Raw genomic sequence first — 17,864 nt, forward strand, 5'->3', positions numbered from 1 at the left:
GTTCTCGGTTCACAGCGAGACGCTTTCAAAATAAAAGTCCCGCATTTAGCGTCTAATATAATTAACGAAATAATAACCTGGCTTCAAAATATCAGTAAACTACATGAAAACAAGATGTTCTTATAAACAATTATCACATTAAAGGTAATTTACAGTCATTACACTGACTGACTCATTCCCCCTGTTATATCGAGATAACGAGATAATAAGTCGTTATCACGAGAAAACAACCTTTGTTATATCGAGATAACCAGATAGTAAGTCGTTATCACGAGATAACAGTGCATAAAAAAAAGAAAAATCCATGGCCGTTCTCGGCTTCCGTAGGTTGATCAATCAGTCACACCAGCGCAATGTTAAGTAACAAAGTGAAAAAAAAAATCGGTCATTTATAATGATGACAGACTAAAGCCAAAAATAGATCAAGGCAAATGATTTAAAATATAGGGAAGTTAATCAGATCAGATTAAATAACTCAAACTAACAATCATTTTCAAATTACAAATTATTCAAGGTTGAATTAAAGGTGCATTGTGTAGATTTCGGGAAAAAACTTTAATCAGATGAGAAAATTCTGTACACTCCACCAGTGTTTTGGGGGTAACTTGTTACAAAGTAATCTGTTAGAGTACTCAGATTACTTATTTGTTGTAACACGTAAAGTAAAGCTTTAGTTCAAGTATTCAAGTAATCTGTTATTTATTGTTTCATGAAAGTAATCCGTTACTGGGGAAAAGTGTTGCACCTGTAGAGGGTCTTTTTAGCTTTGGAAATCTCAACCTCAGACCCGACTGTCAGACGCACGTTTTGAAAAACGTATTCTCCTGCTACGAAATCACTACTTTTGAGTTAAGTAAACTAAAGTGAACAGAAGATGTCGTCGGTGAAGTGATGATTCATTAATCCCTTTTTTGGGGAGATTTCAGTGGTATTTAGATTACCTCCAATTTAAACTGTAACAGAAAACAGTTACTCATATTAAAAAAACTGTTACTTGTATCATCTTACTCCCCAACCCTGAACCGTGACAACCTCAATGTAAAGGTACAAAATAAAGAAATGTAAAGTTTCAGAACATCCCTTCTCAGATATTAGAGCCCAACCGTTGATATTATTAAGTTAGTGGTTCATCACAGAAACATCAAATTGGCGTCTGTTGTCTGATGTGCCGATATGAAAACTTTTCTTTTAGTGACAATAATGCAGAAGACAGATAAGACACTTGGCATAATTTATATTTATTACATTCCCAGTACATTTACTGTTTCAGTGCAATACTGTTATTTATTTTTTTGAATGTTTTTAAACTATACAATAGATCTCTACTTTGTCTATTGATGATTAAAAGCATCTTATATAAGCAAACAAGTGACCGCAAATCAAAACATTATAATAAAAGAACAACAAAATAAAAGTAGATAAATAAAAATATATAACATTAAAAAAATACCAGAATTTTTTGCAGATTTTGATGATGACAAAGTGGTGCTGGTGCTGGATCCAATCTAACAGGTGCCGGTCCCGGATCCTGTTCCGGCTGTTCAGCCCTTCTGCCGTCCCACAAAGAGAAGGAGGCTGTTCACTCACATCCCAGATAACTTACTGTCATCATACTTTTATATCTTTCAACAGAATATTAAAGGTCTTCCATCTAATCCATACACAAAATAAACAAGGAGCAGTATGTCACCAGGGTTTACTGCTAACTGTAGCTGCTGTTAGCTGGTTAGCTCAGTTAGCTGTGCAGCTAGTGATACAGACAGGGAGCTCGTAGCGCTGAGGGAGTGTTGGTGTTAACACCTCACACAGGAGCTTTGGTCCAGGACGGACTGGGCCTAACTGGTTAGCTACATATATTACTTCAGTATATTTTTCTGCAACACAAAACACAGACGTCATGTCTTAAACACTATTTCTTCACTTTCTGTTGATACAATCATTTTTGAATGTTTTCAAGTAAAATTCTTGCATATTGCACTTTAAGCTTAACTAACATTGGAAACGGTAAAAGCAGCACTAAGTTAAAGGAACATGTTGAGTTCTGAGAGAGTAAGATGTGGCGTCGACAGCACTGAAGCTACACATGAGGCAAAGTAACGGTCGAGTAAAGAGGTGGTGATGCGTCTCCGCCGTGGCTGCCGTCTAATGGCGCTCTTTTGGGCACGGAGTAGACGACATTATCTGCATCACCACGGGGGGCGCTGCTGAGTGCGGCAGCCGGGCGGTTGGAGAAGTCCACCTCGGAGTAGGTGAGTTTATTCGAGTTGACTTCAGTCTGGAAGTAAACAAACAGAGGTCAAAGGTCAAATTTTATTTCCTCTACTCTTCTCTGCCAAAGTGACTTCTCTCAAATAACATTCTTATCCGTCACAAGGCCTGGATCCAAATAAATAAAAAATAACAATAATTAAATATTTCGTGTTACAACTGCTGTATATTGACGTGGGACAGAGAAACAGCTTTTGTGAACTGTTTCAAAATCAAACTATCATTGTCACTTTGTCGTAAAGAATGTGGTCTAAATGTGTAAAACTGAAACTGTCACTTTAGTTTTCACTTACTTTCTTCTCACAAGTGGCTCCATTGACCAAACTGCTTTTATCTTTGGTATCTTCTGCATTTGGCTTAACGTATTTGGCACAAATATAATCTGTAGATATTTCTACAGGAGGGGAGCTTCTCTCTCCGTCCTCTCTGATCTCCTCATACACTCGGCTGGCCTGCAGGAGGTGAACAAGGGTTTGTATTATTATCAGTCACAAACACTAATCGTTACTGATTTACTCAAACTCACCTCAGTCACATTAGCATACTCAGTCTCCACAGGTTGTCCTGAAACATATCCAGATCAGAATATTAAAACACATCCAGCACAGATTCACCAAATGTTTTGTTAACCAACCGCAGGAGTTCACTCAGACGTGTCACCACCTTTAATTTCTTTGAGGAATCCTGTTATCTCAATCAACCTGCTCAGGCTTCCAATTATTATTATACTTGAGATGTGGTAATTTCTTATGTGCATGTATTATTAAGGCATTAAGGGAATCAGTGGGTGAAGGAGTAGATAGAGCCGGGAGAGGGTCTGTCTGTTGCTGTGTCCCAGTTCAGGGTCTGCATCCTTCAGAGAGACCTTTGAAGGGCTCGTCAACCGTTGTTAAATGAGCATTTCCTGGCTGCGTCACCCGATGTTCCCACACTTACTCTTATGTCACGATTTCTGCTAACCAGGCCCGCGAAAGTGACGATCTACGCCACGCGATGTCGCCATTTTCTTTCTTTATATCTTCTTTTTTGGGTGCGCAAATAAACTTGGTATATGTGAGGCCACATAGGATAGTAGAGGTAAAAGAAGGCCATATTTGTGAGGTGCATTAGGAGGAGCCTTCGAATCAGGACAGCCTTAGCACTGCCTTGTGACATCATTGGCTTTCATTTGTGGCCTCCGAAGGATGCAGACCCTGAACTGAGACACAGCAACAGTGTGTGTGAATTTGACTGTGTTGAAACTGAAAGATGACCACACTGCTAACAGTCCCTTTCACACGCTCACGTTTGTACTCCAACCACATCCGTCTGAAAGACCAAATAGGGGAAGCAATTTAGACTGATGAGTTTTAAAAAAAAAAAAAAAAAACACGACAGCAGCAGTTTTCACACACAAGCAAACAACCTGTCATCAGAGGCAAATGCTAGGGGCGCCATCATCCGCGGGGGGCGCCACAAAAGGGGGGAGAAAATAATAATAAAAAAAAAAAATAAAAAGATACATCTTTTTTTTTACCAGTTCCATTACTACTATTATTTCAAAATGTTATATAAGCCCACTGCAACATATCGTCAAAGCAAAGACTATTAAATAACGCAGAGGCCTTTTTTCTGGGTTCCTGGCTCAGTGCTCTGTACCTGTCCTCTGTGAGGGGGGCAGGTCGAGAGGCCAGCTGCCTGAATCTGACCGGACCGAGACCCCAAGACCAAGAGAGAGACTCACTGATACTGTAGCAGAACCACAAGGTCCAAAAGACTGATACCATCCAGGGCCCAGTGAAGGAAAAGACGGAAAGAAGAGGACGTGAAGAAGATACAAGTACAGTAACGTCAATGTGATAAAGCGAATGACATTAATAGTTTAATGATCATAGTTAGGCTACTGTTGTTGGAGCAGAGTGTTAGCTTGCTAGCTTACTTCGGAAGAGAGCGGCATTGTTTAATAATCAATAAACAGCCGAGCCGACGTGTGTTAATGTTACTCCACCTTAAATTCATCAGGGGCGTTTGGAAAGTTAACGTTAGGCCTGTTCAGGTGTTATTTTACAGGTGTCTACTATGCAAGATGAGAGTTAGTTCACAGAGGACCAGTTCGAATAAAAAAGCAGTTACACATTTTCCAAAAACAAAGATGGGAGAGTGTCAACGTGACTTTTGAGACAGAGTCTTAGTCAATTGGGAAAAAATCTAAAGAAGCTGGCTGATGTACTCAAACAGAAAAGATAGCTTGCACTGCTTCTGCTGCTAAATGTTTCCTCCAAAAGAATACAGACTTAATAAGGAAGGAGTGAAGGACTGGAACAATGCACGCCACTTGCTGAAGGTTCATGAGGATAGCCAGGAGCACAATACCCACATGGCAACATGGAAGGAGTTGGAGGTCCATTTGCAAAGCGGCTGACAATAGATAAGAGAGAGATGTCACTCTGAGGCTGAGAGATAATATGTTTGCACAATGCCTTATTTAAATTGTATTTATATCACTTGTTTCTTTCTTCAGTTTTTATTTGGTGTGATATTTTTGACTTAAAAGAAATAAAACCTTGAACGGGCGCTGGCTAAGAACTTGGGCACCAAATTACTCAGGACTGGCACTGCCTGTCATACTGTTGTTTGTATTTTCTGTTGCAGGACTCTGATATTTAATCTAGATGTGAGTTTTCATCAGGTCTCATGTGTAGTTCCTGTGTCCATTACTGTCAGCAGAAGCGAGCTAGATAGTGCTTTAAATCACAAACTGATGATGTGAGTCGCAAAATGAGCATCTGGTGCTACCATAGCAACGAGAGAAAGTTTTATTGCCGAGCCAGTTTCTGTTGTGGCCAGTTTGTGTCATCTGTGTTTACATCAGAGAGAGGCTACCTTCATATCTGACATACTGACTCACAGAAGGCATCCACTCAATTGTGGACTCACAGTTCATTCGGGTTAGTATTTGAAAATCACCTGCTGGTGCAGAATGTCAAGGTCAAACACACACACGTCTTTACTTCAGTTGTGGCTGCAATTTCATCAGACAGTTCTCCAAACTCCACAGGAAGCCATGATGTGGATCGGTTGTTTTGGGGTGTTTTTCCTGCTTCGCTCGCGCAGAATGAAAGTGAACGAGAGGCGGATGTTGATATTGTTTCTCACAGCCATAATTGACATTGTTTGTAGTTTTGGTGTCCTGCCAAAGGTTTTATAGATTAAAATGTATTCATTATTATTTATGAGAATATTTGTCTCTTATGTGAAAACTGGTTTGACGGTTTGGTTAGTGTGACAAATGTGTAATCATTAATGTTTAGATGCCTCTGTGTGTGTGTGTGTGTGTGTGTGTGTGTGTGTGTGTGTGTGTGTGTGTGTGTGTGTGTGGTCTGTAGCCTCACCTTTAGGTTTGCTGGCCCTCCTCCTGCAGAAAATCACCACAGCCACTGATAACATGACGACCATGACGACCAGAGCCAGACCCACATACAGCTGCACACCTGTGGATGTTTGATCTCAACATTATTTTACATGTTGTTTTGCATAACTGGACTTCCAGGTACATGTTGGGACTGAGTGGTCCATCCATGCAGCATTATCATTTCTCAATAGTGGCATCAGCTGTAAAATGATATCATAAATCAACACTTTCTAACAAAAAAAGGTTAATCATCATGTTCCACACAGAGAAGAGTACACATTCAGGTATTTGCAGAGTGTGCATGTATTTACACTAACAAACACAAACTTGTGTTGAATCATGTAAATGTACCTGACTTTCAGTTCTTTGTCTCTGTCCAGACTGGCTGCTGGTGTCAGTGGAGGCTGATGAAGGTGTGGAGCTTCCTGGAACGACGTTTGAACTCTGTGTTGTTGTTGGTGTGGATGTTGACGGGACTGATGGTGGACGAGTAGTGAGGGGGCGGGTTGGTTCTGTGATTGGAGTTGTGAAATATGAAAGTCACAATAAAACATCTGATGTTACTCATTTATTCTCTGCAAACCAGCTAAATACTGGAAATTAATGTTTATGGAGTAATAATATTTAACTGCAGTGAGACAGTTGGAATTTATGAGGTATTTCACAGATGACTGAAGGAGATTCAATCAGAAAATTTGCAGCTCTGAATGAAAAAAATTAATTGATTCAATATGTTGGTTTATTTGAATCAGCAGCAGCTGACGGTGAACAGTTGATCCAAACAGTCTCAGTAGAAACTCACCATCTTCAACTCTGATCTCAAACTCCTTGTTTGCGAGATAACCTCCGTCCAGTCTACATGTGTAGCGCCCCGAGTCAGACTTGGTCAGGTTTGTGATGCTCACATACAGAACTGCTGATAATCCACCCGTTCCGTCATATTTAATGCTGTATCTGCCACTCTGAGCTCTGTTGTCAGTTGTTTTAACAAGAATGTCTTGTTCTTCACATTCTTCCTTACAGAAGATCTTCCATTTGTCATGGAAAGTGAAGGAGAAGTAACACTCATGTGTGATGTTTCCTCCTTCCATTCCTGTAATAATAGTTTCTGCATTGATGAGTCCAGTGTTTCCATCCTGCAGAGCTGTTGAAAAGATGAACAATCAATAGTTACTATCTGGGCTTTCTGCAAGATGTTACAATCGACTTTGTTTCACATCTACACATTTACAGTCCCACTGGGAGCTGCCTAGATCAACCAGTCTGTGACTGTGAGGGGTAACAACTTAATCCAACCCCCAAATAAATTGATTTGGTTTATTTCCTTAACACTTAAAGCATGAAAGTCTTATATTCTGACTCTGATTTCATTCACTTAAAAAGAAAGGAGAAAAATAAACAAATGGAGAACTTCAGACTGAATGTGAGGTTAGATTGCCAGAAAATACTTCAACTTGAATCTGTACTTACATATTTGAGAAAATTTAGTGAATTAAAACATCTTAAACAATGTAAAGGAAAACAAGAAAGAGGAATAATTGATGATAAGGTGTTAAACTTTCTTGCATTGAAATGGTATTTCATCTTTTTCATGTGAAATTAGGTTTTAATGTGTAAAAAATTTTGTTACTAATATTCTGTGATGGTAGTCGGATACATGGGGAATAAAACAATCATAAAATGTCAAGTATGATGTAAGAAATATTACAAAACAAGGAAAAACTAACTAAATATTTCAGGAACCAGCCAGTCATCACAACAAGATGTTTTCACAAACTGTCATGTTTTATGATGTTACATCATCTAGTTGTGACATGCAGGCTTTTTTTTCTGACCCAAAATAAGTTTTTTCAACTTTTTCACAAAACAAGATTATTGAGCATCACATACAAACATTGACATAGGTAAATATTCTACTACTATTCTATAATTACTATTATTATAGAGAAAACAAAAGGTCAAAACACATCATTGTTCTACTTCCTCCATCTCACATCCCGCTCTTTTGCATAAACGTACAGTAGATGTGTAGTTTCCTCTGCTGTGAGACTAAAACACACCGCTGAAGCAGAACTTGTCCCTATGTTACAGTCAACATACAACTAAACCTGCAATGCATTATGTTAAAATAAGAACATGTGCAGCAAAAATACATGAAGCATATTTTTATAAAATAATAAAACATCAAGAAGAAGAAGAAGAAGAAAACGTGTATTTCTTGGAACATTATTAATATTGCAACATAAAGTGACTCATGCCGGATACTGATCACTACATTTAACCACAAAAACCAAGTAGACGCTTTGAAGTCTGACTGATATACGCTGTGCAAAGTCCACTAATAGGAAACTGTTTCCCCCTGCTGAAAAGTAAACTATAAAGTAAAGAAAAGAGAGGAAAAACGATGCATTTAAACGAGTGTACTCACAGAGGACGAAGAAGCAGACCAACGTGTGACAGAGTTTCATGTTTGAGGCTCTGATGGTTTAATGCCGCTTCTCTTTTCTCTTCTCTGGCAAACCAGGAACTTCTCACTTCTCTAAATAATCGAGTCCCTCCTCCAAACACCACTAACTCTCCTCCCCTCTGGCCAGTTACCTCTGAGCTTGTGTGTGAGTTTGCATTAAAACTGTGTCTGGTTGTGACTTAAAGTGAAATCAAAGTCATATTCTTCTACAATGCAAACAAACCTCCATCTTATTAAGACATTTGTACCTGTTATTTACTTCTATAAGTCTTTTTTATCAGAAAACCAGTGAGAATATCAAACAGTTTAACCTGTTTCCAATAAAAATCTGGCTTGTTGTGTTATTTTGTACAAAAAAAATACAACTGTGTGTTCAGAGAGTGCACTTCTAGAAGTTGTTGCATCTTTCTGTTTGTAGAAATTATGCAGTGAGAACTTCTCGTGCCACTTCTGTGTTTCTATTACTGATTTCACACGTCTCTGCATGTCGCGTCCTGCCCTCTGTAAAGGAAGTGTGACGTAAACCCCCTACATTAAGTTGTCTATTTTTTGTTTAAGGACAAAAGTAGCAACCTAGTGCTGCCCTTTCAGAACCTTAGTGGACTAACAAGAGACAGACGAAAGCAAATTAGATCAAAATTGATGGTGAAAAATCAGCAGCAGAGGCGTTCTGACTGAAACAATCGTACATTTTCCCTTATGCAGTGCTCTTTTGTTTGACTCCAGACCTCCAGTTTGCAGAGTTGGAAACAGTGATGAATTAATTTCCTCAAGTTAAAGTAGGCTATGACTACTTTACATACATTTTACTCAAGTATGTACTTTGATGTGCTATGATTGGTTGATAAGAAGTCTTGTGAAGTGAAGGCTGGTGCAGGACTGTCATGGCAGACAAACTGAAAAACAGCTTTACCAAGGAGACACTCCTGAAATAAATGAGCACCCACTGTAACAAATCAGATGTTCTTTCGTAATTTAAACATTTGGACGTGTCGAAATAACATTATGGTGTCATCCGCTTAAAAATGGATGCTAGCAATACCTAAAATACATGTTTGTTGACTTTAAAGAGCCTTTCTCTTCTTTTATCTGATGTATTTCTGCTGAACAATAAGATGTTGAGCAGGTTACAGCAGGGAGGTTTCATGATCAGGTATCAGAAGTGAATGCAGAGAGGAGCAGTGTGAGTGAATGGAGGAGGGTCAGGTGCAGCTATTTAAAGATGGTTTCTGTTTGCTTTATCAGCAACAGCATGAGGTCACCATTCACCAATACAACACAAAAAACTTGAGAGGAAGCAACAAGTTTTTTTTAAATGCGTCATACTGGCATATTGAGCAAGAGCTAAGTTCTGAGAATGAGGAAAGGAGTGAGATCATATGTTGTAGTTCACTGAGGAACTGTAGACGTTCCGTGCAAAATCAGACAGAAGCGGCAGGACCGAGAGACGTGATCGTGGCAGTTCTGCAGTTTAGTGACTTTGGTTTTCATTTCAGAATGAACTACCACCATGTTGTGCTCTTCTGCTTCTCATCAGGTGAGACTGACCGTCTCTTGATTGCTGCAACACACATTTCTTTTAGAACATAACCTTGTTTAAATGTTTTTCATGTTGTTTATAACATGTTGCTTTGCTGTGATCTTTTCTTACTTGCATAAAAACATCAGGGCAGGGCATCATCTGTATTTTCAAGATATGCAGTGATAATTAAAAAGTTAGAGTTCTGCTATTTTTAAGAAAAAGGAAGTTCTTCACTGAAACCACAGCTGATATCTGATCTGATACAGTACTGACACGGGTCGATATTTGGTAATAATGATGTAAGTCGGTACATAATCCCAGTCAGGATAAGAGTGTTGTGCATTAAGTCTACAATAAACTTCTGACCATAAGTCTTTTTGTTTCAGCAGCAGTGATCAATGGAAACGCAGCCCCCAACAATCCTCATACCAAAATGGAAGGCCTAGATTTCTTCAGTCAATATAAGCTTAACGTGCAGCCAGGAAGCAGAATATATCTCTGTAGGAACGACTGCAGGAAGGAAGACATCCTCGTAGAAACACAAAGGGAATCAATGCAGACTGGCAGATACAGAATTAGATACGACAAAACGGACAACAAAGTGCACGTCGTCATCACAGATCTGATCCCGTCTGACACGGGAAGCTACAAAGTTGGCGTGGGCGAATATTCCCCCGGTTCATACAAAGAGTTTAAGATCAAAGTTAGAGGTAAGTTTCACCTAAAAATTATACTCAGTGTAGAGACAGAAACTTTTTGTAGAAGAGGTTCCAGGGTCCATTATATTACTTAGTTGCCTGCTACAAGCTTTTTTATGTTTTGATTACACTCAGTGCGTTTACATGCACAGCTTAGTCGGATTACAGCCATAGTTCGACTCTGCTACTCAATCAGACAACGGCAATTGTCCGAGTATGCATGCCGGTGAGAAAATCGGATTATTGGCTGACACATGTCAGACCCCTGTACGATAGGTGGCGCTGTACATATTTCAACTAGTGGTAACAGAGCCACCTCCGGCTGACCTCTTTACGTCACCAGCAACACAAACTGCCTCGGCATTCAAGAAAGATGGCGTACGAAGAGCGAGACAAAGCTACATCTTTGTACATTTCGTATATGGTGTACATGATAATTACACAAACTAGATGCACAACAGCGCTCTTTCTTGCGGTGATTTTGGAGGAATGACACCACCGCCGTCCGTCTACTTACGGCTCGCGGCCCCGGGGAAAAAATCTCGAGCCTGCGCAGAACGCAAAATCTGATCCGATCTGATGGAACGTATACATGCAGGAGTAATGCAACTATCAATCGAATAATCTAGGTGTTTTAATCTGACTATGAGAAATCAGTTCCAATCCAATTTTAGTCAGACTAAGGTGTATACATGCATCTTAAACATCAAATCATAGCCGGACTAACACAGTGATTCGGTTTTCTTGAGTGTCATGTAAACGCACTGACTGTACTTATGATCTGGTTAAGTTTAGGTAAAGATCCTGTTTTGACTTAAAATACCTGGTTTTGTCACCACAGATACTGTCAATCAAAAAAAAGCACTTAGGTTCATCTGTACTTGCTTGTCTGTTACCGCCTGTGATCAATAAATAGTGACTGATTACTGCATTGTTTACTGTCGGCAAAACATCAATCAACACTGTCCGTATAAAAACAGAACAGCTTTAAGAACCGGACCTTTAACTGTTTGTGATTATTGACTACGAAGTGTATTCCCACCAGAAAAACAAGAGAACATAATAATCAACTGTGGTCCAGTCATGAAAATTCAAGAACTACTGAAGGTGAAAGATGATGCAACAGCTTCAGGAACAGAAACATTTAAATCATTTTTGATAAACATTCTTACCAACGTCCTCTTTTCAAGTCGCAGTGGTATTTTTCTGCCATAACATGTAAGCCACCAAGAAAATTAAGATTGACCATCAACATACTTTCCAACCATGAGACTGGGGCTGTTTTCGACTAAGGATTTTCATAGTCGAATCAGATTCGTCAGATTTTGGGGTAGTCGACTGATCATCAGGCTCTGAAAACGCAGCCCTCCTGTTGTCGTGTGGACGGCGAATCCGCATACTTTCCAAAACGATTATGCCATCGCCCCACCCCTTGACCTCTTGCCTCTGACCTCTGAACCCCGCGACGTCTCATAACAACAACAACAACAACAATGGCGGACTACATGCTCGTGTTCGTGCCGCAGAAGATATTGAGCTTTCTTGCATCTTTCTTGCCTTGAGTTGAGTGTGAGTTGCAGCAGCAGTTCGCCCGTGTGGACAGGGCCTTAGTAGCCATTGTGAGCCAATAAATCCGTAAATGCTAAAGGTCCTGTAGTGTGCTGCTCACCTCCGCTCATTTGGAATGTGCAACTGCAGTGGGTGATTTATTAATACGTAGTAAGAAGCTAAGACTACCGTTTAAACGCACACATCATTTTGAACTTTTTATTAACAGAAAGTAGGCAGATTTTGTATCAAAATAGGCTTTTATATAACAAAAAAAAAAAACATTCTATGTAACAATTAATGCTCAGCAGCCATGGGCATCCCCATGTAGCCAGAATGGTACAGTCTTGTTTACATAACAACATTTTCGGACCTTTCGACTACGAGGTTCATAGTCGAATCAGACCTCTCCGAATCGAATCGTCGAATCGTTGACTATTGGAGGTCAGCCCTACATGAGACCTCAAAAATAGAGACAAATTTGAAACCAGAACAACGTGTTGGGTTCCCTATCCGCCAAATTTGATGTTTCTGAATTCTGGTGACATTTTAAAGAACAAATAACAAAATAATAAGTAAAATGCAACAAAAAGTTCATGTCAAATCGTTGACATTTCTCTGTCCATCTCTCACTCAGTGAGGAGGATGAGATGCAACAGTACAGCAGATTACAGATTGTACAATGACAGAAACAGGTTGTGGTTACTAAAAATGGGAAAAATTGTTATGAATCTGGAGAAAATTGGGGAAATTGGGGGATGAAAAACGTTGGTCTCCTGGGTTTGCAAAAATGACTGAAGATCCCATCAATCTGGCACCATTTCTACCTGCTTTCATCTCCATTATAGACTAACTGTATGATTAATCTCATGTTTTGTGTTGTGTTCTCAGTAATTGCAACTCTGAGGAAAAACAAGTTTTCTTGACGTCAGTGACACAGTCAGTGATGCTACTTATAGAACGCTGGGGAACATGGGGGTTGTCTTTTTCTACTTAAAGTTAAAGAAGTATTTTTCCACCGCAGCTGACTGACTGAAACTCTCCTAGTTTTTTTTGCTAAAATCACTTCCTGTTTCTAAAGAGCTGCAGAGTGGGCGGCTGGTTTTCAGGTCATTAGGAGTTGAGGCTGCTTACGAGAATTTAGGTTAAAAGCAACCGCCTCAAAATCAAATGGATTCACACTTTGTCTCAGTTGTTATACATCTGCCTGACTAAATGTTTTAATTGTCTCTAACATGCCTTGTTTAGATATAAATAAAGAAAATAAGGAAGAGTAAATAAAAATAAAGCAATCATAAAAAGAAAACAGGGAACATTAAAGTGTGCAGTGTGTAAGAACTGTTGTTCAAAACATTCACAAATTACCTAAAAGTATCATCTGAATTAAAACAGTGTTGACATGATGCCAAAGACAGCTGAGTGTAGCATGCTAACCAGCTAGCTCTGGCACGTCCTGGTTCATAATACCACTTTATATCTCAACAGGTGATAGTCGTGGTTTCAAAATCCGCCTAATTTAAGCAACATCAAGCTAGTTTTTCTGTAAAGGCCGTTAAAAATACTGGTAGATGTGGGCTGCTTGTTTGTGGCTTTTAAAAGGCGTAGTTGCCTATTTGAGTTTGATTCCCAGGCCTTTATGTCTCAGCCATCCATAGTTTGAGCTGGGAAATCTTCAAGTTGTAAAGTTAGAGTTAGAATAGTTAAAGTCGGTCTGTGAAGACGAACGAGTAAGTAGATGAGTCTTTACCTTCGACGTGATGACATTTAATGTCCCTGACAACCCCCGTAGTCTCATTTAGCCTTGTGTTAGCAACCGAAAGGTGCGATTTGTACGTAACGTAAGAACTGTCCACCTGTCAGATGCCTACTCAAAACAAATAAGGGGCAGCACATCACCAGATTAACCACTAACTGTAGCTGCCTTTGGCTAGTTAGCTCAGTTAGCTGTGCAGCTAGCAGTTCAGACTTGGAGCTTGGTACCAGGGGATTGTTAGTATTTAAGTCACCAAAGGAGCTTTAAAAGGGGCAATACAGGGCAAGTTAGCATGCTAACTTTAGTAGATATCGTCAACACAATACACATCATGTCAAAACTGTTATTTACTCACATTCTGCTGATTATTTTAGTAAATGTTTTACTTTTTCAACTAGAAATCTTACAGAACACATAAACACCTTTTTAATTAAAGTTTAAAGGGATATTCCGGCATAAGTTTAATCCATGGTCTAACACACCGTGACACCGAGTAAGACCTCCCCTCGAGAGATCATGTTTTCTGACTGCTAGTTTATGTAATTTTAGCAACTTCAGAAAAGACCGCACAATAACAATACACTGCAGTCTATGCCTCCACTGAGAAACCACCATCAAAAAGACACTCATAGCCACAAATAATGCTCAGAACAGCACCAAACTTCAGCAACAGTACAAATAGGGTCCCAGCACATAGTCCGGGGCATCAGACATCTGCTAGCTTTGTTGGATTTCTATTAAAAAGTGAACACAACTCACCACTCTCCTGCAGCAGCTAGCTCGTTGTGGGGAAGTCCTGACGAGTCGATTACCGAGTGTGTGTGTTAGAAATGCTCAATTACGTTCTTTTCCCTGTCAGCTCTTGATAATAACTCTTAAAAACTGGTAGGTAAGACACATATGAACTTTGATTGCATTTCAATGGAGTCATAATCATACATTTTCATCCTCGAGCTGCAGAACTCTACTGCACTCGGTAATCGACTTGTCAGGGCTTCCCCACAACGAGCTAGCTGCTGCAGGAGAGTGGTGAGTTGTGGGGGTCTTACTTGGTGTCATGGTGTGTTAGACCATGGATTAAACTTACGCCGGAATATCCTCATAAGATTGTGAACCACAGACCTTATTTCAGGATTCTAACTGAAAACCCAGTCAAAAAACCTGTTGACTTTGAGACGAGGAAACTGGAAAGGCAAAACTATCTAACTAGCTAACTAATTTCAAGGTTTTACGACTCATTCATGCAGCACTTTAATAAGCTTAGAATTCAGTCGGTGCTTTCAAATAACATGTTTTGTCAAATCAACAATTCCACAAAATATTCATTTCATGTGTTTTTTTTTCAACAGCTCGATGTGAGGAAGTCGTCCATGGAGAGCAGCAAGTCTACAGCGGCACTGTTGGAGGAAACATCACAATCCAGTGCTCCTTGTCTGCACATGCTTTAAACAGGAAGTTCCTCTGTCGGGACACATGTCACACAATTCTCTTTGAAACCATTTCTGAGAGAGTCGGGAGCAACAAATATGAAATCACATACGGGAACAACGGGCTCTTTAATGTAACCATCACACAGCTGACCTGGTCGGACTCAGGACGCTACAGTTGCGGCGTGGGACGACAGTTTCAAACAAATCAATGTCAGGTGTTCGAGATCACAGTTACGGGTGGTGAGTTTCTAATGGAAGTCATGAAGATGTCCCTGCGTGTTTCTGGAGGCTTGAAGAAAGTGTTTACTCTAAAAAATCTCGTAGATATTGACAAAAATAAGATTAAGAGTGCAACATGGCCACCCGTTGAGTCCAAACCAATCTGGGCCAGCGTGACTGACATTTTTTCTAGTTAGCTCAGTTAGCCCTGCAGCTAGTGGTCATGACTTGGAGTTAGGAGCAACATCACAAATGTCCATTCCCCACATTCTATTGGTAATCTCTATGAATTATCAGATGTTTTCAAGTAAAATTCTTACGTATTGCACATTTAAAACAAGCTTTTCTGTGGAAGGAGTCAAACTTTTCCTTGAGTCCAGAATGAACAAATTAAATCTGTCTAGCTTGATTTGAGTTTGTGCATTTAAAGCATTTTGTTGCAGACTTCTTTGATTTCATTTGGTCTTGTGTCAAATGTCCCAGTTAGTTTGTATTGTATCAATCAATCTGCTGATTGGATTTCAGTATTAATATTACAGTCAATTTGTCCTGCAACGTGGTACCACCCGAAATTAAGTTGATGTTTTTTTTTTTTATCCAAACCAAATCATTTCAGCCAGTGTGCCACTAGAAAAAGTATCTCCCATAGAATTATGTTGGGGAAATGGTTGCAGTATCAGACTCTTTTATGTCTTTTTTAAGTTTCCTTCCATTACTTTGATTTTATAAGAGAAAAACATATGAATGTAATTGTAAAGTTCAGTCTTTGTATTGAGGAGCTGAGGGAAAATCTCTACAACGAGAGAAGGAATCAAATTGTCAGACTTTGATGGTTGTCCATTGAAATCTTGAGTTTAAAGTCCAGAAAAAAAGTCAGAACTCAAATAGTAAGTACATTTACGTAAGTACTACACTTAACTACAATTTTAAGGTGCTTGTGCTCCATTTATAACGTGGATAATCGGTCCAGTACATTTAATATCATATCAGCATCAAAAGGTTTTTAGTGGAAGCCCCCCAAGTAAATGAATCTCTCTTTAGTTGTTGGTGATTTCTCATTGATTGATCGGTTGTTTCCTCTCTCGTGTCTCTGAAGCAGGCGGCGCCTTGCGTCCACTCGTCTGTCTGACTGCGGTCGTGCTGTTGGTCGGTTGCGTGCTGCTCCTCTACAAACAGAGGATCAGAAGTGTTGAGTGTGAGTTGATCTGTCTGCTCTTATCTGCTCTTTGAAGTAATTACAACCAGACAACACACTAGTAAATCCCCTCTGTCGTACTTTCTGTTCACAGATGTAAACACCAGGGGAAGTGAAGGAAACCCGGAGGTGACTTTCTTTAATTCTTTCAATCTGATTATCATCTGGGCCATACAGTGGCTGCCCATGTATAGCTTGTCACTTCGGTAAAGTTTCTCTTTGTTGTTTGTTTTTCAGACTGCTATCTATGACGACTGTGCTCCCTTCTCCACATATGAGGGATCAACTTACTGGGAACTTGATCCACAGAGCAGAGATCACACCCCGTACTCTACACTAGACACGCCGACATATGTGTATGTTCTACCTTCACAAGAACGAGCTCAAAGTTCAGCTGACAGAATAAAATGAAGTACTTGAAGTTAATTTCTTCCAGTTTTCTTATTTTTTTCTGCTCTGAGTTTTTTGCTGTTCAACACATCACACTCATCCATCTCCAGCCCCCAACAGAGCGATGAACCCAAAAATCAGGTAGCATTTTTGCACATTTGGTTCCCTCGTTCCAAAGTCAGAGAGGTTTTTTAAATGGTTTTCAGTAAAATGCCTGAAATAGGGTGTGAGGTTACCACAGATATTGACACGTTTTTGTTCTATGACATAAAATATGTAATTAAATGTCCCACAGTTTAATTTTAAAGCTCTTACGTGTGTTAAATACGACGGTTGCTAACAGGTGGCTAAATGAGTAAAGAGGTTGTCGGGGAGATTAAACGTCATCACAGCTAACACAGAGACTATAGATATAAACTATACGTAAGGGATAAAAGCCAGGTGGACGACGTGGAGCCAGAACTTCAAACAACTTCAACAAACCTTAATAAACTAGTTAAACCAGATGTTTGTCTCCGTCCACAGGTCAGAATGACATCACAGTGGTTTTAACCTCTGACCTTTCAGATAGGTTGTCCCTTTCTTTCTCTACCTCTGTTTCAGTCTCATTTGCCTTCTTCCTGTCATCTTTCCTGCCATGTTTCCCTTCTTCCGACCTAGTTTACGAGCTTTGTTTCGAGGCTGTTTTTATCTGTGGTGACGGTGTCTGACCCGCCTTGCCTCAGCTGCCTCGCATCGTCCCTCAAATGACCTGTTAACGACTCAGTTCCCGTACTTTTTGGTCCATAAATAAACTTCTCCCCATATCTTTCTGTTGTAGCACCACAAAAAGGAAGTGACTCACTGTGAGAGAAGCACCTGACGTCTGTTTAATTTTTCTTTTTATATCACGGCCCTGATCGAGTTTGAAGTAAGAGACTGTAAAATGCTGCTGAGGGAGACTCTAGATATTTGTGAGAAAGCTTTGCAGTGAGTCGTTGATG

General features: G+C 39.8%; 2 protein-coding genes across 4 annotated transcripts; one reads left to right on the forward strand and one right to left on the reverse strand.

Annotated features, from left to right (window-relative positions):
- Positions 1–5,836: 5,836 nt before the first annotated feature.
- On the reverse strand, positions 5,837–8,183 carry LOC115585737 (hepatitis A virus cellular receptor 1 homolog). The gene is made up of 4 exons (XM_030424352.1): positions 8,088–8,183; positions 6,462–6,803; positions 6,016–6,171; positions 5,837–5,859 (listed from the first exon to the last, which is right to left on the reverse strand). Exons 1-4 carry the CDS (start codon positions 8,125–8,127, stop codon positions 5,837–5,839), a joined length of 561 nt encoding a protein of 186 aa, XP_030280212.1. The 5' UTR covers positions 8,128–8,183.
- A 1,352-nt stretch (positions 8,184–9,535) lies between these two features.
- Positions 9,536–16,917, forward strand: LOC115585321 (uncharacterized). 3 transcript variants are annotated; one of them, XM_030423620.1, is made up of 6 exons: positions 9,536–9,663; positions 10,035–10,358; positions 14,997–15,317; positions 16,393–16,491; positions 16,586–16,620; positions 16,729–16,917. In XM_030423620.1, the coding sequence occupies exons 1-6, from the start codon at positions 9,624–9,626 to the stop codon at positions 16,900–16,902; spliced, it is 993 nt and encodes a 330-aa protein (XP_030279480.1). In that variant the 5' UTR covers positions 9,536–9,623; the 3' UTR covers positions 16,903–16,917. The 3 variants fall into 3 exon arrangements, with proteins under 3 accessions (XP_030279480.1, XP_030279482.1, XP_030279481.1); XM_030423622.1 differs by having other exon boundaries at positions 16,396–16,491; XM_030423621.1 differs by having other exon boundaries at positions 10,038–10,358.
- Positions 16,918–17,864: the final 947 nt, after the last annotated feature.

Source organism: Sparus aurata, chromosome 7 (assembly GCF_900880675.1).
Source record: "Sparus aurata chromosome 7, fSpaAur1.1, whole genome shotgun sequence".
Lineage (NCBI taxonomy): Eukaryota > Metazoa > Chordata > Actinopteri > Spariformes > Sparidae > Sparus > Sparus aurata.

Bases quoted from the DNA above. Each gene is read 5' to 3' on its own strand.
- LOC115585737 (XM_030424352.1), bottom strand. From the start codon at position 8,127: ATGAAACTCTGTCACACGTTGGTCTGCTTCTTCGTCCTCT. The intron at 6,804-8,087 runs GTGAGTACACTC...TCTTTTCAACAG, and splicing joins GGTCTGCTTCTTCGTCCTCT to CTCTGCAGGATGGAAACACT. The intron at 5,860-6,015 runs GTCAGGTACATT...ATCATTTTACAG, and splicing joins ACAGAGACAAAGAACTGAAA to CTGATGCCACTATTGAGAAA.
- LOC115585321 (XM_030423620.1), top strand. From the start codon at position 9,624: ATGAACTACCACCATGTTGTGCTCTTCTGCTTCTCATCAG. The intron at 15,318-16,392 runs GTGAGTTTCTAA...GTGTCTCTGAAG, and splicing joins CGAGATCACAGTTACGGGTG to CAGGCGGCGCCTTGCGTCCA. The intron at 16,492-16,585 runs GTGAGTTGATCT...TTCTGTTCACAG, and splicing joins GAGGATCAGAAGTGTTGAGT to ATGTAAACACCAGGGGAAGT.